The 27,912-nt window shown below is 39.5% G+C and overlaps 1 protein-coding gene across 1 annotated transcript in view; it reads right to left on the reverse strand.

The window, feature by feature from the left end:
- The window catches only part of MAOB (monoamine oxidase B), a gene marked incomplete at its 3' end in the record, with an annotated part of 102,085 nt that overhangs the window by 60,812 nt on the left and 13,361 nt on the right, over nucleotides 1-27,912 (reverse strand). Inside the window, exons 2-3 of the mRNA XM_079727917.1 lie at nucleotides 2,207-2,301; nucleotides 653-790 (exon numbers count right to left, since the gene is read on the reverse strand). Of these exons, the coding sequence (XP_079584043.1) occupies nucleotides 653-790; nucleotides 2,207-2,301 (233 nt within the window). The remainder of the gene's footprint in view (nucleotides 1-652; nucleotides 791-2,206; nucleotides 2,302-27,912) is intronic.

Raw genomic sequence — 27,912 nt, forward strand, 5'->3', positions numbered from 1 at the left:
CCCAGGTTGACATAGAACAAAGGAAAGAAGAGAGTCACCAGCCATGAATGTGAATGAGCATAAGTATCATGGAAGCAAGAACCCTGAGCCACAAATGTTCATGGGAATTGAAACCCAGTAAACTCACAGGAATTTGGGGGGATCAATGGAGCTTCCCCATGAAAGATGGAATTTGAGACTTGACTTACTTTTATGTAAATCTCTAAGAGAGTGAGTTTAGCCTATATATAGGACATAATGACCAAATTTCAAAATATTACATTAGACATATTGCAAATACTCTATAATGTGAAGTCTAGGGCAGCATTAGTAAAACTATACACAGGTTTTTGTATCACATGAAAGAGCCCCAGTTATTTTAATAGAGGTATTTAATAAATCAATCACAAGTGTTTTTTTCTCTATTGGTTTTGTTAAACTTTTTACCAAATGGGCAATACCACTTCAACAATAACCTTCCCAAATGGGTTTAGAATTCTCCTTTAGATAACAGTAAAAAAAAAAATTCTCAGAATGGTTGAAATATACTTATAAAATACATATGCATCATTCAAGGATGAAGGAGATTGTCTGAGGGGAGGATCTGGAATTCATATATGGAAAACACCCATAGAGAAATCTTCAAATCCTTCAAAGGCTGGTCCAGGCTTACCTTTACATAGTGAATCAGACGCTCTACTTCATTCACTTTGTAGGTCTCCAATCCTAGCTCCTTGGATAATCTTAAGATACGATTCTGAGTTGGGCCAACATAAGATCCTCCAAGGTCCACATATTTAACTTTTTGGTTCTGTTTTCCCATGGAAAAAAAATAAATATATGTGAAAATGTTATTCGTAAGATTAAAAAAAAGACAGCCCTGAAATAAGCAAATTGGCATTTCATAGGTTCTAGACACACGTTGCGGTGTATCCATAGTAAACTGGATTCTGTTAGCAACTCTACTTCAGTCATGCAACTTAACAGTTATTGAATCATTCCTTAATGTAAAGCAAAATTGATTGACCTTGAAATAGGCAAGAGACTTCTGAACCCCATCATTCTCAATACATACCACAACATGCTTTGGGTTTTAGTGGCTTAGATTTGTAAGCTGTGAATTATTGATGAATTTCTCTTTACTTAGTATCTCAGGCTAATTCTGAGGCACCTAATACTAGAGAGGAAAAGTGAGAAAGGAAATGACCACTTCTTTTCTTTTTTTTTTCATTGAAGTATAGTTGATTTACAATGTTTCAGGTGTGTAGCAAAGTGATTCAATTTTTTATATATGTATATATGTGTATATATACATATATATTCTTTTTCAGATTCTTTTCCATTATAGGTTATTACAAAATGTTTAATATAGTTCCCTGTGCTATACAGTAGGTCCTTGTTGGTTATCTATGTTATATATGGTAGTGTGTATCTGTTAATCCCAAACTCCTAATTTATCCCTCCCCCCTCTATCTCCTTTGGTAACCATAAATTTGTCTTCTACGTTTGTGAGTCTATTTCTGTTCTGTAAGTTCATTTGTATCATTGTTTTAAGATTCTGCATATAAGTGATATCATATGATATTTGTCTTTCTTTGTGTGACTTTCTTCACCTAGTATGATAAACTCTAAGTCCATCCAGGAGATGACCACTTCCTTTGTGGTTTGCTCATCCAGACATTTGAAAGATAGCATTAGGGAATATTTGGTCCTAATTCAAACCTTTGAAACTGCTCTTATGTTCAGTAGAAAGTTTTCTATATGGTTATGAATTAGCTTCACTTGAAACAACTAAGGACCAACCTTTGAAAAAGAGTGACTAGAAAAACTCCCTATGTTTGAACATGTCCAAACATAACTGGATTCCTAATAGTCAGGGACACCAGAGCAGGTCCTCCTTTTCTGTTTTTGTTTGTTTGTTGACTATATAGTTCTCCGACTAAAAAAAAAGGGAACATACATTTCACAAGGGCAGTGGTCTTTGTTTTATTCACTAATGTATTTCAAACACCTAATTACTGGTGCAATCATTTATTGAGCAAGTGCCAAGTATCATGAGGTGAGAAAAAGGACAGAAGAAAAGGATTGAAAAGGAAGCAAATTGAGAGGCTGTGGAGAGTAATTTTCACTCTCTTAAAAAGAGTCAAATGAAGTTCAAGACTTTCAGAAAGAAACAAGAAACTCAGCTTCAGTGTCACGTTTCTCCAGCCCATCATTATTGTCTTACCCTGATGGTGTAAGTCCTGCCTCCCACACGGTCCCGGGCTTCCAGAACAATCACATTCAGGCCAGAGTCATGCAGGAGTTTGGCTGCTGCCATACCTAGGAGAAAATACAAGAAAAAATCAGAATCAAACACTACAGGGACTCCAGATCAGCTCCTCATGTTAACAGCCAATGAGAAAAGTCCATGTTAGCTCATACACATGGCTTATCATCATGCTCAAGTTATTCAACTTACAGGTGGCTAGGGTTTCTCAATAGAGACCCAGAGTCCAAGCCTGGGAAACCCACTGCTATTTCTAGAAAGAATAAAAGGGATTTCATTTTTGGTAAAGGTCTCAAATCTTAGAAACTTCTTTGGTCACTATATCAAAATGTCTATCTTTAAAGACTAAATTACATGATTATGTGTCTGAAAACATGAAAGAAAACACAAGGCCACACAAAAGAGAAATGTATAAGCCCCAGCAGACACAGGACAAAATGGAGCCACTGACTCCATTCTCAAGGCAAATCTGGAAATCTGGTAAATTGGGGAGTGGGGGGGTAGAGTCGGCCTTCAAAACATGTGAAAGGACCTGTGAAAGGACCTAAGCTTTACTATTAAAACCGAACTTTTAGAAGTTGATGTAAAGTTTCAAAACCAAGGACATAAGATTCAACCCACTTAATTGTCCTAATTCCCCATATGATCCATCACTGAAGAATGAAATGACTCCATTCATTCATTCATTCATTTAATTATTCATGTAGTCAAAAATATTTATTGTATGCCTACTACATTCCCACCATCATGAGTTCAACTTAAAAAAGAAAAAAGTTTTATTGAGGTACATTTACATACAATAAACCTTACCCAATGAGTTCAGTGAGTTTTGATAAAGTATAAAGCTTAGCGTAGAGTTCGAATATGTAGTTTTTGGTATAAGTACATCCTGAATGTAGTTTTTGACCTCACAAATCTTAAAATTCTGTATCTTTAACTTACAGAGTTTTGTAAGAGTTTTCTCAGACAAGAGAACTCCGGTGCTCTTACCACAATGAACTGAATTTGCTCAGTTCCAAACACCTTACTCGTTTGCTTTATGAGACCAAACAAAATCAAGGAAATGACTAGATGCTGTGCCTTACAGATAAATGAAACAGTTTCTATCCCATCTTTTAAAAATAATAGTTCTGGGACTTTTAGATCACACTATTGTGAAAAAAAATGATTCCCATAAAAATAGCTAATATTCATATAGTGCTCACAACATTTGAGATGCTAGTCTAAGTGTTTTAATGTATATTTTTAATGCTGTGAGAATTCAGTGAATTCAGTGAAAGGTACTATTGATATTCCCATTTTATGGCTGGGCAAACTGAAGCACAAAGTGTCCAAAGTCACATAACGAGTCAGCAGCAGAGCCGGGCAGTTTCGTTCCAGTGTCCGTTTCTATAACCATTACGAGTATTGCTTTTCACGGGGCCTCAGAGCCATCCTTTTCATAGATCGCATCTCTCAATTTTTGCTTCAGGGAGAGATTACATTTCAAAAGATACTTTTCACTTTGTTTGGACCAATGTGTTTTTTTTTTGTTGTTGTTGTTGTTTTTTGCGGTACGCGGGCCTCTCACTGTTGTGGCCTCTCCCGTTGCGGAGCACAGGCTCCGGACGCGCAGGCTCAACGGCCATGGCTCACGGGGCCCAGCCGCTCCGCGGCACGTGAGATCCTCCCAGACCGGGGCACGAACCCGTGTCCCCTGCATCGGCGGGCGGACTCTCAACCACTGCGCCACCAGGGAAGCCCCCAATGTGTTTTTAAAACACATTTGTAGGGACCTCCCTGGTGGTCCAGTGGGTAAGACTCTGCGCTCCCAATGCAGGGGGCCCGGGTTCCATCCCTGATTGGGGAACTAGATACCACATGCATGCCGCAACTAAGAAGTCCGCATGCCACAGCAACGATACCACGTGTCACAACTAAGACCCAGAGCAGCCAAAATAAATAAATAAATACATACACATTAAATAAGTAGAATATTCTAAAAAAAAACACACACACTTGTATCTTGTGGTTTGATAAGAATCCATGGAACATAAGATATGAGCCTACTATAAAAGCCACAATGAAAAGCCGAGGCTTCATTCGCCCTCTCTGAACTGCCCTAAAAGAAGAAACCTTTTCTTTTTTTTTTAAAGAGGCTGATGTGGGGCTTCCCTGGTGGCACGGTGGTTGAGAATCCACCTGCCAATGCAGGGGACATGGATTCGAGCCCTGGTCCGGGAAGATCCCACATGCCGTGTAGCAACTAAGCCCATGCACCACAACTACTGAGCCTGCACTCTAGAGCCCGTGAGCCACAACTACTGAGCCCACACACCACAACTACTGAGCCTGCACTCTAGAGCCCATGCTCCGCAACAAGAGAAGCCACCGCCATGAGAGCTCGCGCACCGAAACGAAGAGCAGCCCCCACTCGCCACAACTAGAGAAAGCCTGTGCGCAGCAACAAAGACCCAACGCAGCCAAAAATAAATAAAATAAATTAATTAAAAAATAAATAAAGAGGCTGATGTGAAATTTCATTATTTGAGTTAATCCATCTTCCGATCCCTGTCCTTGGGTGCAAGGCCGGGACTTCCAGTTGGTGGTGGGGTGATGGGTGCCGCAGTCCACAGCCCCGCGAGCAATGTGCACAAGCACTGCAGAACCCTAATTTAGAAATACAGGGATTGGATTTTTAACTCGTTTCCTAATTTTACCTTTATAAGGAAAAAACAAAGAGAGAGAGAAAACCTTTCTGTTTAGAGTCAAAATTGCAGACAATTCAATGCCGTTTCTCTTATCAAGCATCAGTTCAACAAATGAAATATGAAATAACATTCAGCCTTAGTAACAGGTGCTATCATGGAATTCAGATACCCTTGCTGAGCATGTTGAGGCTTAAACAAAAGGGCTCAGAACGAAACACAACATCACTCATATACACTAGCGTTTTATATTCCATAAAAGGTACTACTGGGTAAGTGCAGTTACCCAATAGTATCTGATGCTAAACAGAAACATTTACTAAAACAAGCCAGGGTCTTATCAAATCATTGAATAGAGTTCTTTATGCTCATGTGCCTTAAAAAGGCATAAACAGAAATTACAAAAATATCTTTAAATAGGGCAATACGAGAATATGTTGTTAGAAATACCTCACAACTTGTCTCACGCATGCTTGTTGGATATCAACTGACAAAAACTGATTTGAAAAATAATGGACGCAAATACCAATGGCTTAAGAAAGTCCCTGCAAGTTTAGAAGGAGGGAATTTTAGGAAACTGAAGAAGAAACTGAGGAGTTGGAGTCTGGCCCGGAGCTGATTAAGATTGTTAAGATGTATAAACAAGGTCCTACTGTATAGCACAGAGAACTATATTCAATATCCTATGATAAACCATAATGGAAAAGAATATTTAAAAAAGAATGTATATATATGTATAACGGAATCACTTTGGTGGACAGCAGAAATTAACACAACATTCCAAATCAACACAACATTCTAAATCGACTATACTTCAATAAAACTTTTTTATAAATAAAATAAAAAAAGATTGTTAAGATCTCAAGGGATTCCTTAGTGATGACTGGCAAAAGGACTAATGGTTTGATTGATCAAAGAGTAAGCAAATAACTAAGAATCCAGAAATGCTCCAGCTTACAACAGGGTTGTTTCCCAAGAGTTCATGTTTATGTCAGTCATTTGGAACTCTTTTTTAAAATAAATTTATCTATTTGTTTATTTTTGGCTGAGTTGGGTCTTTGTTGCTGGGCAAGGGCTTTCTCTAGTTGTGGCGAGCGGGGGCCACTCTCCCTTGCGGTGCGTGGGCTTCTCGTTGCGGTGGCTTCTCTTGTTGCAGAGCACGGGCTCTAGGCGTGCGGGCTTCAGTAGTTGTGGCACGTGGGCTCAGTACTTGTGGCTTGCGGGCTCCAGAGCGCAGGCTGAGTAGTTGTGGCACATGGGCTTAGCTGCTCCTCGGCATGTGGGATCTTCCCGGACCAGGGCTCAAACCCGTGTCCCCTGCATTGGCAGGGGGATTCCTAACCACTGCGCCACCAGGGGAGCCCCATTTGGAACTTTTAACACATTTTGCCATAGAACAAAAATATGAGAGATGGTACATTCTCTGGGAAGTCTGGGAATTTTAAAATGCAATACTATTGTGAAAAAAAAATCATAAAGTAGCAGAATTACATTTGCCCTAAGAACACTAGACAATGTAATTGGCACAGTTGAAACAGGCAATCATTTCCTGACACAATGGAATAAAGGCTAAAAAAAAAAAAAAACCCACAGTAATAGCAGCCACCATCATAAAGCATTGAGGATTGCTTTGCTGTGTGAAGAAATAACATTTCATACATAACGCTATCGGATTTTCACCACAGTGCTGAGAGTTATTATCATCCTCATTTTAAAAAGAAAAAAATGGAGGTTTGCAGACATTCACTGACTTGCCATAGATTATACAATTAGTAAGTGGCAGGGTCAGGGTTCAGCCCCAAACCTGAACTCTTAGCCACCACCCATGGACCAAAAAGGAAATGTTAAAAATGCAGTAATCTATACACTGATTGATGCAAAGTGTCTTAAAACATTCTGCTCTCCACCTAAATAGAAGAATCTTAAAATATCAAGTTTTCTCTTAAACAGATATTTAATTTTTGCAACTAATTTAGAAACAAGCTTATAATGACTTCGTACTTTTAAAAAGCTAATTAAACTTGAGTTTAACATGCAGGATCAGTTACTATTTCACCAATGATCATTTGGCAACTTCAGAGGCAGCCCCTATGTGTCCCTGACAGGCCCTTGATAAGATCATCTCATTTGTTACCTCTAAATGGTGTAGGATCCGTAGTATTTTGGCTCAGGGAGTCTCCTTTGGATGAATAAGCATAGCATGGTGCACCTTACTAATGGTAGACTAAAGCCTAATGCCATGAAATGATCAAAATATTTCATCTCCCTTCCCAGGTAATTCACTTGGAAAATGTTTCATCAAAGTGATGACTATTTCAATTAAATTATTTGGATACTTCAATTTGGATTAGAAACTCAAATTATTTACAATACCTAAACATCAGTGGTTTGCAGCTTTATTAACATTCTATGCTTCCAGTTTTGTGCCACGGAAAAGGGCCGAAGAGTAACATACTGTAGGAGACTGAAAAGTACACAGTGCAGGTAACAAAGGGGTCTCTTCTTGCTTTGTCGATATGTCTCATGTCCTTCCTATCAAAACCTGATATTTAACAGAATTTGTCAGCATTTTCAAATGCAAAGTTAATTGTTTTGAAAACATTATGAATCATCAGTACTTCAATATTACATAAGGACTTTTTCTCAGTTTTAAGTTACCCAAAAAAAGTATCATGTTAACCGAAACTGAGAAAAAAAATTCACTGTACCTCAAAGCATCTCTACCCTTATAACACTGGTAAACCATATAAGCACTCCCTCAGGAAGGATAAAAGCCAAAAGTATGCAAATAGCCCTCATCACCTGTCACTTCTGACAAAGCCAATTGGTTTTATGAGAAAATTCTAGAAACAACCAAGTGACCTTCTGATCAAAGAACTGGAATTCTTTGATGTCTCTACAGAGAATGCCTTTTCAGTTACTTAACACAAACACGCACACACAAACAAAAGGGTCTGGGGTAAAAAGAAAAATATCACCAATGTGAGATTAAATTCATTAAAGAAAAGCAGCATTTGTAGGTAGAATTCAGACGCTGATTGTTGAACTCTTCAACACAGAGTAGAGGCAGGTAAAGATATCACTGAAAGCAGGAACATTTTGAGCACTGACTGCATGCCAGTTTCTATTCCAAGTGTTTTACATATAAGAATTTATTTATCCTCCTAACAACTCTATGAAGTGGGCAGATGTAAAAAGAGAAGCACAGAGAGGTCAAGTAATATACCCAAGGTCACACAGCTGGCCAATGGCAGAGCCAGTATTCAAATCCAGGCAATCTGACTCCAGATAACAAACAGGGCCCAGCAGCCTTTACTAAACGGTGAAACACTGAAAGCCTTCCATAGAACATCATGAACCACATAATCATCAGGGTCACTGCTAGCACATTCCATACCTTTGTGTAAATGACAAGAAGGTGTTACAGGGAAGAACAAAATCTGACTACATGCTGGATGTTTCTTTTACTTTAACCTTTGCTTCCCATTGCTTTTGTTCACTAAAAGGATACTGTCTATACATAATGGCCTGCGCCTCAGGGAACCCTGCCCCCTCTCCGTGAATGTTAAACCGAAGTGCCTTTGTTCAGGGAAACATCCTGACCCCACCCACGTGTGAATGCCTGCAAGAAAGAAATTAACACATCCCCTCCCTGAGGCTGCCCATTCCAGGTGATATTTGCAAATGGCCTTTTACCTTACTTCCTCACCTCCTCCCCCTCTTTGTTCTATAAAAGAAACTGGCATCCAGACCCCGTAAGATGGTTCTTTTGAGACACTAGTTGGCCATCTTCTTGGTTTGCTGGCTTTCTGAATAAAATCGCTATTCCCTGCCTCAACACCTTGTCTCCCGATTTATTGGCCAGTTGAGCGGTGAGCAGAGCGAGCTTGGACTCGGTAACAAAGGCACACACTCATGGCAGGTGAATTTCAAAAAGGCATCCTTTCTCTGGGTGAATGCAGCTCACATCGGTGCTTGGCTAGCAGAGTGTGGGCTGGACTACAACCCCCTCTTTCACGGCATCAGCCTGAACAGCTTATGCCGTGGCCTTGAAACTCAGAAAACGTATTTCCTGAATGATAAGAATTTAATTATCTAGTCTTTGTGTCCTCGATGCTAGTACACAGTTGGCACTTACATGTTTGTTGAGTGTATTCATTTAATACCCTGCAGCAAAGATGACAATTACTTAGTCAAGAAATAAACAAATGGCTGAAATGGTGTCTATATAAACATAATATATTTAATATAGTATAGGAAACTAAAATATTGACACACGTTGAAACTGATTTCTTCTCTTCACACCGGAAATGGTAAAGGGATACCCTTGACTTTTTCAAAGAAAAGAGCTGGAAAGAAAGCCGGCTAACCAATTATAATAACCGCCTTATATTTGTACAGCACTACAGTTTCCAATATTCACACACATTAAGTTCTTAACAATAAGCCTTTGAGGCTCTCATTGCTATTCCTATTTTTCAGATTAGAAAATGGAGTCTGGGAGAGATTCAAGAGCTTGCTCAGCGTTACTGTGTGTTCTTCATTAGTCACATTACTTCCTGTAACATACAAAGGCCAATGTTGTTAAAAAACAATTCTCAAAGCATGCTGAGTTTTAAAAATAGAATGTTTAATTAACTTCTTGGAAAGACTATGTTGATAAAAACCACCTGGAGTCTGTCAGTGCCCAAAACCCTGGGACCAAGACATTTACAGGGAGATGTGAAGACATTTAGAGTCTCGCAGTGCCCTCTAGGATACCGCCATTGAACTACTCATTAAGAGGTGCTTTGGCCAAACAGTTCCTCCTCATTCCAGGCTAACTCCTCTTTCCTGAGAATGCACCGATCACAACTTTCTTGAAAACTGAAACAACACATGATATAAACCAAACATATCAATGTGTATGTACCATCACTTTGATCACTGAGAAGCAAAGTCTAGAATTACGTTATTCACATCTTGCCCCCAGATAGGAAAAAGACTCCAAGCCCTCTTGGAAGCCCTTTGCTCTGTTTTCTCTTAGACAGTCAAAATATACAACACAAGAACAAATGGCAATAGCTTCTAAAATAAAGGAGACCTTTACTGAAGCCTCAGGCCGTGGGATGATTTATGCTCTTGAAAAGGAGAAAAAAACATCAAGCTTTCATGAGTTGCCATAGAAACCTTTCTCCAGATGCGGCTGCTTCTGAGATACTACAATGACATTGCCTTCCAAGGCCTTTCAGAATACATTTAAGACCATAAAAATTGTTTCATCACGCTTTACATGTAAATTACTGCATTTCCCTAAAATGTCAGCAATCATAATGAGCCTCGTTTCATAGCCAAGCTCGTCTTATTAGTCGTGTGAAAGGAGTGGGTTCTCTTTCGTGTATTATAATCATGGTACACAAAACTTGTTTCTGCTTGACCTCAATATGGTCTCCCATGAAAAAAGGAGGCAAACCCAGAAATTACAGCCTTGTCTTTCCCAAATTTGTGTGTTATAGTCTTCATTTTTAAAATTGTTACATAAAACTAATCGTTTAATTCACCTTTTGGAAATTCAATGGACTATATATAAATAAACACACACTCCTTTAAGAATACTGTTTTTTAAGTATCGAAAATAATCATATGATGCCACGATAGTTTCCTTGACTGTGATTTAAGGGTGAAATATCTCATTGCCCTCCTATGTATTACCAACATGATTTTTATTTATTTTACCAACATGATTTTTAGAATCACAAACATCTTTAAGGTAGAATATAAAATAGGAGAGATACCATTCCCCCTTTGGCTCACCCATTCCCTAGATCTTAGTCTCTGAAAGAGCTGGGTGTTACAAATGCCCAGAAGAGGGTCACAGGCCTGCTGTAGAATACTTTGAACACTTCTTCATTTCAACATCTCCTTTCACCAAAAATGAGATGATTAATTTGGAATTCTAGAAGAACAGAATGAAATGTGGACATTGCCAAGGAAAAGAAATCTGGATGAGATGTGACAAGTAACTGGAAGAAATGAAGTTACAAAGCAGTCATTTGGGAGCCTAGCTTGGAGCCTGGCCCAGGAGTTTTACTTTGCCGCTGAAACACCCTTGTGAGCCAAAGACCAAGGCAGTCAGCGGTGTGCAAGGACCAGAGTAAAAGGAAAACATAGCCTCATTCAAGGACAAGGCAGAACATTGTCATTCTGTAGAAAAGCTCTAGGCCAAATAGGTCTACTGGGCTGTATGACCTTGAACAAGAGTCCCCACCTTTCTGGGCCTCACTTTCCCCATCTGTAAAATGAATGATTAACCCCCTTTCCATTCTGTGATTAATCTACATGAGACAGGACAACAATTTTAAATAACCTGGAATTTCATTACATAGGTGGTGTCTTCATAACCCCAAAGCATTAGCCCAAAGTCTGCCCTGTGGAGCATGCAATTTGAGTGACATCAATAGGTGTTAATAAAAAACATGTGAATTTTGTTATAATAAAAGCATTGTGATAAAAACAAAACAAAAAAAACGTGATTTTTGTGCTTGTTGTACGACAAGAAAATGCAGATGCAAACAAAGCTGGTTAAGGACAGGCGTGCTAAGGTAATTAGAGGTAGAAGGTCCCAATGTCTGTGGCTTCCTTTGAAATGCATCAAAAAAAAGAGGGATTGATAGATAAAGAGAGGGATGGATAGATGGATAATACCGAACAAAGCAAATATAGCGAAAATGTTAACTGTACAATCTAGTTGCAAGGTATATGAGTGTATAATTCCTTGAAAATTCTCACAATAAAAAATTCTGGAAAAAAAAGTTAAATCGGGTGGTCAAAAGGTACAAACTTCCAGTTATAAAATACATAAGTCATGGGGATGTGATGTACAACATGGTGACTATAGTTAATCAGACTGTATTGTATATTTGAAAGTTGCTAAGAGAGTAGACCTTAAAAATTCTCATCCAAAGAAAAAAAATTTTTTTAACTATGTGTGGTGATGTATGTTAACTACACATATTGTGGTGATCATTTCACAGTATATACAAATATTGAATCTTTATGTTGTACACCTAAAGCTAATATATGTCAATTATATATCAATTTTTTTTAATGGCTTGGGGATTTAGATGCAAATTCTGCCTCAGCCTACCTTCTCCTGACCCACCATGGTCTCCTCATTCTTTTATGGGAGCTCTATAATTTTAAACTTTTCACTCAAATTATTTTTGGAAAGAGGCTTTTCCTGTTATTTCATACCAACTGTTTGGAGATAGGTTGAAAGCTCTCCATGTCTGGCCAAAACCCACCTTGTGGTTTGATAAAAGGCTTCCGGAAAGCCAAAACAAGCTGTCAATGTTTGTGAAGACAGGACCTCAAATGGAACTCAGATGAAGTTACTTGTATGTTCATAGGTTCAATTCTTTTTAGGGAAAATTATACTCTCAGAAAAAGTAAAAAAGGATCACTCTAAATCTCAGTGAGAGGTCCTGGACTCAGTTGTTAGGTTAGTATCAGAAGAGAACCTTCCACACAAAAATGAACACTAGCGCCAAAATGTAGAGAAAAACAAAATATCTGTTGCTGTCTGGGTAAATTATTTCAGGGGTATCTGTAGCTGGGATCCAGTTTCCTCATTCACTTTAGGACATCTACTCAGTTACCCCAAATCAAAAACAAATTGAGGTGCTTTTAGTCAGAATATCTAGATTTCATTCTGAGCAGTGGGCCCCAACCCTTACCAATCCAATTGTCTTAATTAATTCCTTGTGTGAAATTGGCTTTGTATCACTTCAAAAAGGAAATATTCATCTTTCTGAAAAATTAGACATCTCTCATATTCAGGGTCTACCATTGGTTAGGTGATTAAATTTATCCCCTCCTTTAAACCTCAAGTTCCTGACCTGTAAAAGAGTGGAAGTATTTACTCCCTACCTTATCAAGTAGTTGTGAAAACAAATTGAGGCAAAATATATAAGGCTCTTAGAACATTGCCTGTTGCATGGTATATACTCAACAAATATCTGTTCAATGAATGGATCCAACATCTTAGGAAGTATTTGGCTTTGAAATTGGAAGAATGGGGTTCTGACCCCACTTTGCCTCTTAGGCACTGTGGAATCTTGGGCAAATAACTTCTGAACTCCTCCTAATTCCAGTCTGTAAAACAGGGATGTACCTTGCAGGCAGAGTTGAAACAAAGATTATGTGTGCAAAATTACTTGCATGTATTGGGCCTGCTGTTGTCATATAGTGATAGGCAGGCTGGGCCTGCCAGGGAATTAATCATGCCTCTGCTTCCTTAAGTTCCACCTCCCCACAAATACTTATTGGCAACGTCTCATCAACCTTTGATTCAGTATAGACGATTTATCTATAGACCCACGTCTTACAATATTGGCATAACATCCCAGGTTTTATTATTTCTTCAAACTGTGCATCACACAAAAAATGACTGGGTCTTAAACCACCTTCTTTTTAACCTATAACAAAACAAATGGATAAATTCTATCATAGATTGGACAAATGCCCACTGACCATAGCAGCGAAGACGTAAAGCAATTTTTTCTCTGTTGATAACATTTTTATCATGGACTTGGAGCAATCCAAGCAGTATCTTTTGATTAATCATCCTCGGGAAGAATATTTTAATATCTCTTCTCTAAAGTTAAGACTATTACATTTGACAGATACCTTCATGCAATTAAATGAATAATGTTTTTGAACCTTAGTATGTAATTTCCCACTGTCCAAAATGGCTATTTCATGCCTTTTCTTCTTAAACTTCCATGACACCACCTCCCCTGCCCCCAGCCCTCTTTGACTGATGACTCTGCTACATTTTTTATTGAGAAAATAAAAATATCATCTTTCCATAATAAATCCAGCTATATACCTTCACCTGTGCCTGCATGTGCTGCTTTCTTTACCTCTTATGACTTAAGTGAAGTGGCTTCTTTAAGGAAGTCAACCCTTGCCACTCTCTTTGGATCCTATTCCCCCCAGGGCTTTGATCCTCTCATCATATACTTTCTTTCCTGAATCATCGATTTCTCCCTCTCTCCTGGATCACTGTCATCGACACACAAACCTGCTCTGGTATCTCTCATCTTCAAAAAACCTAACTGGCCCAATATCTCCTTTTAGCTACAACCCCTTCCCTCTGCATCTCTTCATAACACTTCTTCAGAGAGTTATCTTCACCCATTGCCTCTATTTCTCCACTTCACTTCAGTCAGGCTTTCATCCCTACCATTCCACCTAGACTACTCTTGTCAAGGATGTCAGTGATTTTCATATTGCAAACCCAGTGGTCCAGTCTGGGTCCTTAAGTTAATTGTTCTCTTAGCAGCTTCTCGTCTTATCCTCCTTCTTATTTTCTCTCTCTCTCTCTCTCTCTCTCTCTCTCTCTTTATAATGTCTGTAGGATCTGCCTTAATGTCTCTTTTTTTGGCTGCGCCACGCAGCTTGTGGGATCTCAGTTCCCCAACCAGGGATCGAATCTGGGCCAAGGCAGTGAAAGCCCAGAATCCTAACCACTAGGCCACTGGGGAACTCCCTTGTCCTCCTTCTTGACCCACTGTCTCCACTTGTTTCTGGGCCACACATTTCCTTGGGTTTCTTCCTCTCTAACTCTGCTTCTTCTCAGACTCCTTTGCTGGATTTTCTCCTTTTCCCAGCTTCTAAATGTTGGAGAGCCCCAAGACTCAGTTCTTGGATCTCTCTCTCTCTTTTTTAAATCATTCTTGGGTGATCTCACTCAATCCTATAGACTTGAAACTTCAAGCTTGATATAGAAATTGCCTACTTAATTGTGCCTTCAGCTATTTAATAATCATCTCAAACTTAACATATCTCAAACAGAGGTCTTGAGTCCCCTCCACCAAACCAGTTCTTCTGCAGTCTTTTCCACCTCAGTAATGGTACCACACTTCACCCAGTTGTTCAGGCCCAAATCCAGGAATTATCCTTGTTCTTTTTTCCTCCTGGCCACTCCACCCTCCAATCAATACATCAGTAAGTCAACTCTACCTGAATACAACCATTTCTTAGAACCCATACTGCTACTACCTTGGTCTAAGATGAAAGCATCTCTCCTTTGGACTATTGCAATAGCCTTGCAACTGCAACTGCTTCCACTCTTAACTTCTCTGTTTTCAACTTACATAGGGTAGAATATCCTTTAAAGCAAAATCAAATTCAAGACATTTCCCTGCTTCAAATCTTCCAATGACTTACATTGCAAAGAGGTAATCCCACCTCATTACTTATTACAGGGCCACATATGAATTCACTCTTGCCTGTGTATCTTGCCTTAGTACCCACTTCATCCCACTCCAGCCATGTTGATTTTCCTTCTGTTCCTTGAACACTTCAAAGTTGTTCCCACCATATGGGCTTTGCATCAATTGTTCCCATCTCCTGTAATACTCTTTTCCCTGATATTTACATGTTCAACATCTCTGATCTCAGCTTATACCTCACCTCTAAGGAAGAGGTATTCCCTGACTCTGCTCCATCACACCATCTATTTTATTTTTCATGGATTACTTGCCACTGGTAGTACTTTGTATGTATGTAGGTAGGTAGGTATTTATTTGGTTGATTTTTTGGTTATTTACTGTGTGATCCTCCTCACTAGATTATAAGCTCTGTGAGGGCAGGGTCTTAGTTGTTTTGTTTCCTACTTTATTCCCAGAACCTGGGAGAATATCTGACATGTAGACATCCTCAATAAATATTTGTTGCTGGCATGAAACAACTCAGACAAGTCAACTAGTTCAGCTGCAAAGGATGAACAGGGGCTCATTATGCAAAGAACTTACTCTAGTGGGTTCATCAGAATGCATTTCTACTCAAAATCTGATGTATCACAAAACTTATTTTAATGTCAGGGTGACCATTTGATCACAAGTGCCCTTTAAAATTTTCAACCCCAAATTTTCTGTTCCAAATATCTTTTTAAAATTTTATTTATTTATTTATTTTTTTGCGGTGTGCGGGCCTCTCACTGTTGTGGCCTCTCCCGTTGCGGAGCACAGGCTCCGGATGCGCAGGCTCAGCAGCCATGGCTCACGGGCCTAGCCGCTCCGCGGCATGTGGGATCTTCCCAGACCGGGGCACAAACCCGTGTCCCCTGCATCAGCAGGCGGACTCTCAACCACTGCACCACCAGGGAAGCCCCCAAATATCTTTTTAATTACAAACTTATTCCAAAAAATTTGCAAGGAAAAAAGTGTCAACATAGAAATGGAGTCTTCCACCTGGAGAAGGATTCATACAGGTCTCCAAATATTAACAGTACAATGTCAGCTCCACAACCTGCCTGCCTCACATCTAAAGGCTACAGAGTTTCCTTTAATCAATAACATAGTCTGGGCACCCATCAGAAAACTAAACTATTTCCTCAGCAGAAGATCACTTGAGCATCTGATATTTTAAAAAAGGTATTTTAAAGGCTTTGTTAATTATGAATTCCTCTAGGGCATTTAAATCTTAAGCCTGCACCATTAGGTTGTGGAACAGAAAGGTACCTGGTCTATGTTGTACCAGCTACTGACATAAGTTTCTTATACATTAAATGTGTTTTAATATTATGCTCTAGCTGAAATTGTGTGTGTGTGTGTGTGTGTGTGTTTAAGTACCTTAAACACACTCTGTACTCCCAAGCTTTGGGCATAGCACCAAATTGTAATACCAATCTGCATTCCAAGTTGAAAGGTGAAACCACCTCTCATTAGAGGTGGCTTCCGTCTTGTTGAAAGGAGGTGTAATCCAGACCTGGGGGTCCTCTGATCCTTGACAAATTCCTCCTAGACAAAAGGAGCAAATGGAACTGAAAATGCCAATGTCAACACTTACACCCACAATTGCAAAAATACATTTAACAGCCTTTAGTAACAAAATTCTAAATCTAGAAAGTTGTGCTGTGATGTTCTGTTCTTCTGTGCCCCCTTGTCCAGCTGAATTTCTGTTTGATTCATTGAGTCTATTTCTGGGGCTCCTCTACTCTGTGTATATCCTTGTGTGGGTCTCCATGTACGTTCTTAGCTTAGTCTTACTATGTCCATCTGTATCTCATACTTCCCCAGTTCCTTTTGTCTCTCATAACTGACCCAACTACAAAGCCAATAGTTATCTATTTTCCCATCTGTTGACTTTGGCTGGAAATACATAGTGATTTGGGAGTCATCTTAGCACAGGTGAAGTCTGAAACTGCTACGTTCCCCTGGGGGTTTGTAAAAGTAGTAGAATCACAATACAAATTTTGCATAGAATAATACCACAAGGAAAACATGTTCAAGGAAGTCTACTTATTGGACTAAACCATTTTAATTGCAGTATCAGAATCATCCCGTGGCTTTTGGCCATACACCTGGGTGTGAAATCGGTACATTGGAAGGGGTCGAGAAGCTCACAGAAGACTACCTGCATTAGAAGGGCATAATCATTCTCAAAGAGTATTTAAACATGTTGGTTAAAGTTTTTAACTGTAACCAAGAAACATATACGTAAATACTGGTTTATTCAAAAAGAAGAATAGATTCCACCCCAGATTCTAACCACAAATGAAGAAAAAAAAGAAATAAAAATAGCCCTCCCAGAAAATGTAATTGACTAATAGACACAAGAAAAATGTTCAACTTTCTAGTAATTAAAAACAACCATTTTCACCTCTCAATTTGAGAAAATGAGAAATACCATTTTCACTTGCAATCTGAGAAAGATTGTAAAAAAAGGATGATATTAAAGGCTGCCAACAATGTGATGAAACAAAGCTGGCTGGAATAGTAATTGGTAAAACATTTGAGAGAAGCAATTTGGCAGTATCTGTCAAAAACTTTAAAGTATCCACATCTTTAAATTGGAAATTATTACTTTATGATTCAATTCCAAGAAATAATATCAAATGTGGAAAAAATATTATTCCTAAAGATCTTTAGTGCAGTGTCGTTTATAATAACAGTGCACACACATAATACATAATGTCCAATAATCTGGTATTAGTTAAGTAAGCTATGGTAAGCTTATTTGATATTAAATTGTGTTCATAAAGACTGTAATAATGTGGAAAATGCTTATGTTTTAATATCAGGTGAAAAGATATAAAATTGTGTCTGTTCTATGACTATAAATATAAATGTGTGACACACACACAGAGAAAACAAACAAATGCATGAAAAAAGGCTGAAATAAAATATACCCAAATGTTAAGAGTGGTTGTCTTTGGATGATAAGACTTAAAAATGAACTTATGAAAATAATTCATCCAGAATTAGTAAAAAAAATTTATTAGTTGTGATGAGTAGTTTCGTTTACTGGGCTATTTCCAGGATTCATTGTATAAATGATTGATTTTTTATTATAAATTTATACTTTTTAGAGACCTAAAATTAAGCACTTAGAGTCACATAATTGCAAAACTTCTCTGTAAATCAGTCTACCTGCCTTTATATTGTCACTAACTTTCCCTATTTCAGAAAAAAATTGTATGCAAGTAAATTGACAAAAGTGCTTTCCCAAAGCTATATATCAAATCTAATAAAAATAAACTCAACTACTTGAAATTTTATGAAATTTACTTCAGTTACAACCTAATGATGACAGTAGGGAAAAGAGCGAAGGATGTACATTATTTTTTTAAGGCTCAGGAGCTGTTTCCCTTAATTGCTTTTTCTTTGAACACCACCAATACATCTTTATTAGATTACCCTGTAAATTTTGGAACTTAATGACATTGTTTATATTGTGCTTTCTAAACTGACGAATACAATGCAATTATCGCTCACCTATTAAGGAATTGAATTTGGCATCAAGATCTGTATTCCAGGCTCACAGGCCAACTAAAATGCCCCAACGTTCATGGGAAAATTGTTACTAAGGAAAATACTTATTACATGTTAAATACTATACTTAAATATACACATAACTATATTCATGTAAATATACACATTTTATATATAAGCATATACTTAAATACACCAGTAAGTATTTTCTTTGGTCAGGGTTTTCCTGTGAATGTTGGGGCATTTTGCCCCAAGGATCTATCTCTTCCAGTCCCAACCATCTGGGAAAAGCATACGGGAGAAGCAGGCAGCTTAGCTGGTCAAGCCCCTCCTGTCTCCTTCCAGTTTCCTGGACTAATACAGTCAACTTCTCTTTCCAGAAGGCAACACAAAATACCATTTTCTAGGTGCATCCACACTACGTGGTATCCAGAAAATCACTGAAGATGACATTTTAAAATCTTAGGTATAGAGAACAGACTTGTGATTGCCAAGGGGGGTAGGGGAGGGAAGGACTGGGAGTTTGGGATTAGCAGAGGCAAACTATTATATATAGGATGGATAAACAACAAGGTGCTACTGTATATACAGCACAGAGAAATATATTCAATATCCTGTGATAAACCATAATGGAAAAGAATATGAAAAAGAATATATAACTGAATCACTTTGCTGTACAGAAGTTAACACATTATATATATATATATATGTTATATATATTTTATGTATATGTTAAATTATATACATTATAAATTATATATATAAATTTTTAAAAAATCTTAGGAAGATGATTCTCAAAAGGTTAAGCATAGAGTTACCATATGACCCAGCGATTCCACTCCTAGGTATCTACCCAAGAGAAATGAAAACATATGTCTACACAGAAATTTGTACATGAATGTTCGTAGCAGCACTATCACTATCCACGATAGCCCCAAAGTGGGAACGACCCAAATGTCCATCAACTAATGAAGAGATAAACAAAATGTGGTCTATCCATACAATGAAATATTATTCAGCCATAAAAAGGAATGAAGTATTCATACATGCTACAATGTGGATGAGCCTTGAAAACATTATGCTGAGTGAAAGAAGCCAGACATAAAAGTCATTTATGGTATGATTCCATCTATATGAAATGTTCAGAACAAGCAAATATCTAGATAGAAAGTAGATTAGTGGTTGCCAGGGGCTAAGGGTAGGCGGGTAGTGATGGTGGTGGTGGTGATGGGGAATGGAGAATGACTGCAAATGGGTGCAGGGTTTCTTTTGTGGGGCCAAAAAAATTCAAAAGTCACATTGGGGTCATGATTACACAACCCTGTGAATATATTAAAAACCATTACACTGTACACTGGAAGTGAGTGAATTGTATGGTATGTGAATTGTATATATCAACGAAGTGGTCATTTAAAAACTTTGAGAAGATGAAATTTTAGAACTTGATAAGGTTTACAATTATTATCATACCTTTTTTTTTTAATTTTTTTTTAAATTTTATTTATTTATTTATTTATTTATTTATTTATTTATTTATGGCTGTGTTGGCTCTTCGTTTCTGTGCGAGGGCTTTCTCTAGTTGTGGCAAGTGGGGACCACTCCTCATCGCGGTGCGCAGGCCTCTCACTATCGCGGCCTCTCTTGTTGCACAGAGCACAGGCTCCAGACGCGCAGGCTCAGTAGTTGTGGCTCACGGGGCTAGTTGCTCCGCGGCATGTGGGATCTTCCCAGACCAGGGCTCGAACCCATGTCCCCAGGCAGATTCTCAACCACTGCGCCACCAGGGAAGCCCTATCATACCTTTTGAAAGTTATGTTGAGGTTTTAATGAAAGATGTTTAACAGGTGTTGTCCATGCCCCACCCCCCCCCCACATCCCCTCCTCATTCGTTTCTACTTAAGCCCCTGACGGACTCTGCCTCACAGCTCAGTGGGGATAAATGAGGAGTATCCTCCACTGTCTCCCCCGGGGTCCCCAGCAGGATTGAGCTCCAGTCACCCACAGTGGAAACAGGCTTGAAAATTCATCCTTTTTGACTTCCTTACCTCCTCTAGGTTTCCAAACCCCTCTGGGGTTTGCTGGGATCACTTCCCAAATAAATGACTTGCACTCACATTCCGTCTTAGGATCAGCTTCTAGGGGAACCCAAGCCAAGATACATGCTACTCTTTCTTCCTTTCTCAAATAATAGCCATATTTTGCCCCACTAGAAAGATCTAGAATGATGATAATTGGTCAAGTTATTAAAAGAAAAAACACAGACACAGAGAGATAGATTTAGAATTAGATTTTGTTAACTCGGTTTTACAAATAATGCCGAGTTTCCTTCAACTGCCATAATAACTACAGCCCATCTTTATATACCAGGCTGCATGGGAAATGTGGTGGCCTTTGGAGCAGGGGTCTCTGGAGCCAATGTCTTCCCTGGGGGTTCCAACCAGAGGATTCTGAGACCTCAGCCTACAGGTGTAGAAGGAGCACCTCCCCAGTGCCGTGCTGTGGATGGGGCGACTGCAGCGTGTCTAGTCCATGGAAACAGCAGCAAGGGCTTCAGGGGATCAGAGCAGGGACACTAGAGCTGGCAGAGACTAGCAGATGGAAGGTTCCAGAGTCAGCCAAGTTTTGGTGAGTAGAGAACCCTACTGTCCTCTGGGGTTCAGTTAGCATGATGGCCCTACTCAGAGGGACAGAACAGCAGACGCCATGGAAGCACTGCCACCAAAGTACTGAAAGCTTAAAATTGGAAACTTTGTTGGTACTCCTACATGTTGAATTCTTGCTGAAAAGTTTGGTGGGAATAGTCAGGTCTTTTCTGAGAACGATGAACTGTGTTCCTTAGCAAAAACCCACCAACTAACAAACTAAAACCTCATGATGAACAGAATAAACTTATGACTGTTTCATTTTGGTATTATATTTTCCAAAGTATGCCATCCTCCTAGTTTATATATATATATATTTTTTAATTAATTAATTAATTAATTATTTTTGGCTGCATTGGGTCTTCATTGCTGCGTGCGGGCTTTCTCTAGTTGCGGCGAGCGGGGGCTACTCTTCGTTACTATGCACAGGCTTTTCATTGCGGTGGCTTCTCTTGTTGCGGAGCACGGGCTCTAGGTGCGTGGGAGGGCTTCAGTAGTTGTGGCACACGGGCTCAGTAGTTGTGGCACACAGGCACAGTAGTTGTGGCATGCGGGCTCTAGAGCCCCGGCTCAGTAGTTGTGGCGCACGGGCTTAGCTGCTCCACGACATGTGAGATCTTCCCAGACCAGGGTTCAAACCCATGTCCCCTGCATTGGCAGGCGGATTCTTAACCACTGCACCACCAGGGAAGCTCCCTAGTTTAAATTTTTAAAGATGGGCCTGATCTGAAACTCTGGGAACCAAATGCATTTCAGAACTTCGAATTTTTCAGATTTTAGAGTGACAAAACAGTACATAGGTGTATATTATGTAATAGTCCTAATGACAACTGGGACAACCACTCTGAGATCACCTGCAATATTATGTCTGCAGTAAAACATATGACTAATAGCAAACCAGACACATCAGTTCTGGTCAGCTCTTACTGAAAGCTCCTGAAAATACTTTCAATTTTCAGAGCTCTGGATGTTTGGGAAGTGCAGATAAGGGACTGTGGCCTGTATTATGGTAGATTAGAGTCATAGCTGTCATCAAATAAGTGCTGAGGACATGGGTGTTGAAAATCGGACAAGAAGACTCAGGGAAAACGAGGACATTCCCTTCATTAAAAATATAATTTTGCCAGCCAACTAGGTGGTTTAATAGTTACTAACCAATCATCAGAAGAGCTAAACAGACATTTCTCCAAAGAAGACATACAGATGACCAAGAGGCACATGAAAAGATGCTCAACATCGGTAACTATTAGAGAAATGCAAATCAGAACTACAATGAGGTATCACCTCACACAAGTCAGAATGGCCATCATCAAAATATCTACAAACAATAAATGCTGGAGAGGGTGTGGAGAAAAGGGAACACTCTTGCACTGCTGGTGGGAATGTACATTGGTACAGCCACTATGGAGAACAGTATGGAGGTTCCTTAAAAAACTACAAATAGAACTACCATATGTTCCAGCAATCCCACTCCTGGGCATATATACAGAGAAAACCACGGTTTGAAAGGATACATGCACCGTGATGTTCATTGCAGCACTGTTTAGCCAAGACATGGAAGCAACCTAAATGTCCATCGACAGATAAATGGATAAAGAAGATGTGGTACATGTATAGAATGGAATATTATTCAGCCATTAAAAAGAATGAAATAATGCCATTTGCAGCAACATGGATGGACCTGGAGATTATCGTACTAAGTGAAGTAAAGACAGTAAAAAAAAAAAGTAAAGAAGTAAAAAAAGACAGAGAAAGACAAACATCATATGATAGCGCTTATGTGAGGAATCTAAAAAAATGATACAAATGAATTTGTCTATAAAACAGAAACAGACTCACAGACTTAGAGAACGAACTTACGGTTACAGGGGGAAGGATGGGGTGAGGGATAGATTGGGAGTTTGGGACTGACACGTACAAACTGCTGTATTTCAAATAGAGAACCAACAAGGACCTACTATCTAGCACAGGGAACTCTGCTCAATATTCTGTAATAACCTAAATGGGAAAAGAACTTGAAAAAGAACAGATTACACATGTATGTATAACTGAAAAAAAATGAACCCTGTTATTTGGGGAAAAAATAGTTACTAACCCATCATAATAAGTACATTAAAGTAACTCAGAAAAGAGGGATAACACAGAGGGGTCCAAATGAAATTTAAAACCCAAAGTTCTAAATTGGGTTCTCAAAGAAAGGCTTAATTAGCCAATCAATATTTACTGTGAACTTATTAGGTGCAAGCACTGCGCTAGGTGGTGAAAAAGACAGAGTATCTGCACTCCTGGAGTTTATCCCAGGGAGGGCAGGAAAGGTATAAAACAAGGTGCCATAGGAAGGAAGAACGGGGGGTACAGTGTAGTTTGCGGGAAAAGCTATCAGATAAGGAGACCCTCCCCCTAAAAAGTAAGTTTTAAAATAAACTCTGAAAGATGCTCAAGAGTTACCAAAGTCGTAGGTAGGAAGGAGCAAAACGGAGCAGGACCCCATGGTCCTTGTCCCCCATGTCCTCAACCTGCCTTTTGTCTGTGGAAAAACTTAAGCCAAAGAATAAGTTTAATCAGAGAAGTGAGAAAATGCAGAAACAAAGGAAAACAGTCCAACAAGACTAACTAATAATAGTTCAGTCATTAAAAATAGTCAAGGACCTTTAAGTTCCTCCTCAAGGGCTATAGATAATATTCAGAGCCATATTTTTTGAGCTGTCTTATAGATACCAAACCCCCAACAGGTGGAAGAAGTTAACTACATGGTGACCAGACTGGAGCCATGACATAAGCTGCCACAATTCTGAGAGCTGGCCTCAAAGATATATGAACAAACCGACCTTGGAACTAAAGACTAACTGTACTTAAAACAATCAAGACCACACTGGTCAGACCACCGCATGACCAATTTCAAGATGACTGTCAGAGCTGACTGTGCTGTTTCTGTATGTAGCCCCCTCCCTCGGCTTATAAAAGTTCTTGCCCCCTGATTGTCAGTGGGGGGGGAGTCGGCCTTTGGACAGGACTCTGCCCTTCCCTCCCCCCCCCGCTTGCCGGCCTCCAACATAAAGCAAACTTTCCTTTCCACCAACCTTACCTCTTTATTGGCTTTCGAGAGGTGAGCAGCCAGACCCCACTTTCAGTAACAGGAGGAGAGCTAGGAAGAGATCCACATGAAGAGCAAGTGCAAAGGCCAGAGACCATAAAGAACATGGTAGATTATTTGAGAAGTTGAAAATGGGCCAGTGTGGCTACACAGTGAACAGAAGAAGTCATGGGAGATTGGGCTTCCACTGTAGGGAGCTCTCAGGTCTGCAGTGTGTCTGGGCCACAGTCATCATTTCGGACTTGATCTTGGAAGGTTGCTGAAGGGTCTGAAGCACACGAGTAACCTCATGAGATTTATATTTTAGAAAGATTATCCTTCCAGGAGAAAAGTCTGGAAGGATATATGCCAGGCTGTCAACACACGTCACCTCAGAAGGGTTGGGATGGGATAAAGGCCGATGGGTAGTTAGCTTTTGTCTTTGAACAACTTTGTTTACATCACTTCTGACAATAAATATTTTTTTGTAACTTAGAAACATCAAATTTGTGCTTTCCCCACTAAAAACAAATTATTCTTCCTTTAATGTAAGAAAGGACTGGATGGATGAACCTTGAGGACATTATGCCAAGTGAAAGAAGCCAGACACAAAAGGACAAATAGTGTATGATTCCGCTTATGTGAAGTTCCCGAGTAGTCAAATTCATAGAGGCAGGAAGTAGTATGGAGGTTACCAGGGGTTGAGGGGAGAGAGGAATGGGGACAGAGTTTCAATTTAGGTTGATGACAAAATTCTGGAGATGGATGGTGGTGATGGCTGCACAACAATATAGATGTACTTCCTGCTACTGAATTGTACACTTAAAATGGTAAATTTTACGTTATATACATATTTTATCACAGTAAAAAAGGAAAAAGAAAAAGAGTGGACTGCAGAAGGGCTGGACCAAATGATGGGACTTAAACGAGCAGACTCACAACTGTAGCGGTCCCACGTGTGGAACCCCAGGTCTGCAGGGACACGGAGACGGTGAGGTGGACAGATCCAAGCTATTATTTTGCAACTAGGACTTTAGGAATAAGACAAGAAGAAAGTATCTAATATCCAAAAGCAGACCCTAAAACAAGGAGTTGGATGCCACTAGTTTATTTGGGAGGTGACCTCAGGAAGCCCCGGTAGGACTCTGGGGAGATGAAACAAGGAAGGGAAGGTAGGCAGTAAAGACACAGCATCTAGCAGGCTGTTACTGTGGGCAACTGGGGCTTGATCCCACTCGAGACCTCTGGGAGACTGTGCAGAACATGCCTTAGTGATTCCAACTAAGAGGGGATTGATTGATCATGTCAGTCTTAGGAAGATGGCTGTTCCTGGGGGCATTAACCCCACCCCACTGCTGGCCTGTCCTGAGTGGAAGCCCTTATGGGTTCCAGTGGCCAGAGAAAGCCCTCAGGCATAGACTTGCAGCACTCAGTAGCCGTAGGTCCCTGTATATGGGAATGGGTGCCGAGGGGAGATGGTGGGACCCCTCCAATGTCTGCTACCAGTGTCAAGGGTCTTGACTTGAAAACTGGTCTGAAGGTGATTCTATTTCCCAAAACAGGGAACACTGGAGGTGAAGCGTGTAGGTGCTGGCACAGGAGGCTGAAGGAGCAGCTAGAGAAGGAGGGAAGCATGAAACGGTGGGATCATGGGAGTGATGAGAAGTGATGGTTTAAAATGCCTGGTTAACACATAGCACGAGAAGCTGAAAAATCTTAGTGGGAACTCTTCTAGAAAACAGTATTAGTTAAATAACAGGTTATAGGACCCAAACACCCTTATACTGTGCTGGACCACAAGGCTCAGATGCCAAAGACAGAGGAAACGATATTCAACCAGACAAGTAACAGTGTGAGAGAAATAAAAGCTTTCAATGTGTTTCCACACTCCATCTCTTTCTGACTTTCCGCTTCATGTAAAATTGTACAAATCAATATACTGCACATACCACCTTATAGGAAGGATATATTTGTGGAGGAAAAGAAACCCTAATATTGCCTTTCTTATATGTACGGAATTATATGCAACCAAGGTCCTTTAGAAATACCAGGCAGATACTGTATTTTTGTTACTATATTTTGCACGTGTTCTTCACACATAGCTGCAAAGGTTTTAGCAGCAAGACTGAATAAGCTCTCAGTTTACAAATTACTTGTAACTTGAAAAATGCAGGCATCATTTTTCATTGTCATTGAGGGCTTCATCCATTGTACTTAAAAAATATTGAAAAATAATGCCAAGAATTTATATATAGAATGCATGATTTGAAGAGTGGCTTAAATTCTAACTGCTCATACTTTTAAAAACCCCTATTTTTCTATGAAAAAGTATTCAAATATCTTAACACACACATATATTCATTGGAAATTTACAATTCACTATGCTTTGAATTTTAAGGACTGGTATTAAACTTGCTCTCATGCAATCTTTAAACCTATAAATTCCTTTCAAAGGAATTCATCTATGGGAAAGGAAGCCATATTTAAAAAATATCTGTTTACTGAAATATACCTTTTAAAAGAACACAGTAGGAGAAAAAAAAATGCTCTCTCATTTCCATCAGCTTCTCATAGTATTCTGTTCACAAATAAAATCCAGAAATAAAGCAAGCATAAGCCCCAGATGATTTTTCTTTTGCACATAAAATGTTTTTGCCTCGCCTACCTTGCAGTCAGCTCAACCTCTTTGTACTTTTCCCCATTTCTCAGACCTGTCCACTGGAAACGCAATATTGTGGACCAGCAGACTGATTCATCTACAGAAAACTCATTTCCCTCTGGACATATTCTTCACGAAATCAGAGAGAAAGGAACAAGGGGAGAAAAGCAGATCACAGGCAGTGTATTTTGGATGTTCTGCCTTTTATCGACTAGGGTGACCCATGTGATTTCCTTTCAGATTGTGGCCGTTCCCGCATGCAACCTGATTTCTCATGACAGAAAAGGCATTTGTGATGTTCTCCGTACCCCTCCTAAGGCCAGAAGTATCACACGATCTATGAGTAAGACTAAAAAAGGTAACAGAGGCCACAACACCTGGAAACCCAAACCAAAGTTATCTTAGCATCTATTCTAACTTGGTCCAAGGGTGATCTCTTGAAAGGTACACAGAGGTTTCTTTCATTGAAAAAGGACATTTTTGTGCATGCATCAACAATAACTAGGCACAGGAAATGTAATTTAACATGATTCCTTGTGTGTGCGCGCCTGTGTTAAACTGGAACTGTTTCCTGATTGTTCATTCCTAGCACCTGGCACATATATAGTCCTTGCCTTTTTCCATGCTTTTCCAATCATCTTCAAAAAAGTAAGCGGGTAGGGAAAGTCTTTCTTTGTCTCCCTGTTGCTCTGCACTGCCAGACCTTGAGCACCTTGCTTTGGGTCCCCTCCCTACTCTTCGTCCATCAGTCACACACAAGTCAGCATTTGAGGGGTTATCCTTTCAGTGATGTGCGTGCAATTTGAACAAAGACCTCTGCTTAGAATCTTCAGGATCCAAAGC

This window comes from Hyperoodon ampullatus, assembly GCF_949752795.1.
Source record: "Hyperoodon ampullatus genome assembly, chromosome: X".
NCBI lineage: Eukaryota > Metazoa > Chordata > Mammalia > Artiodactyla > Ziphiidae > Hyperoodon > Hyperoodon ampullatus.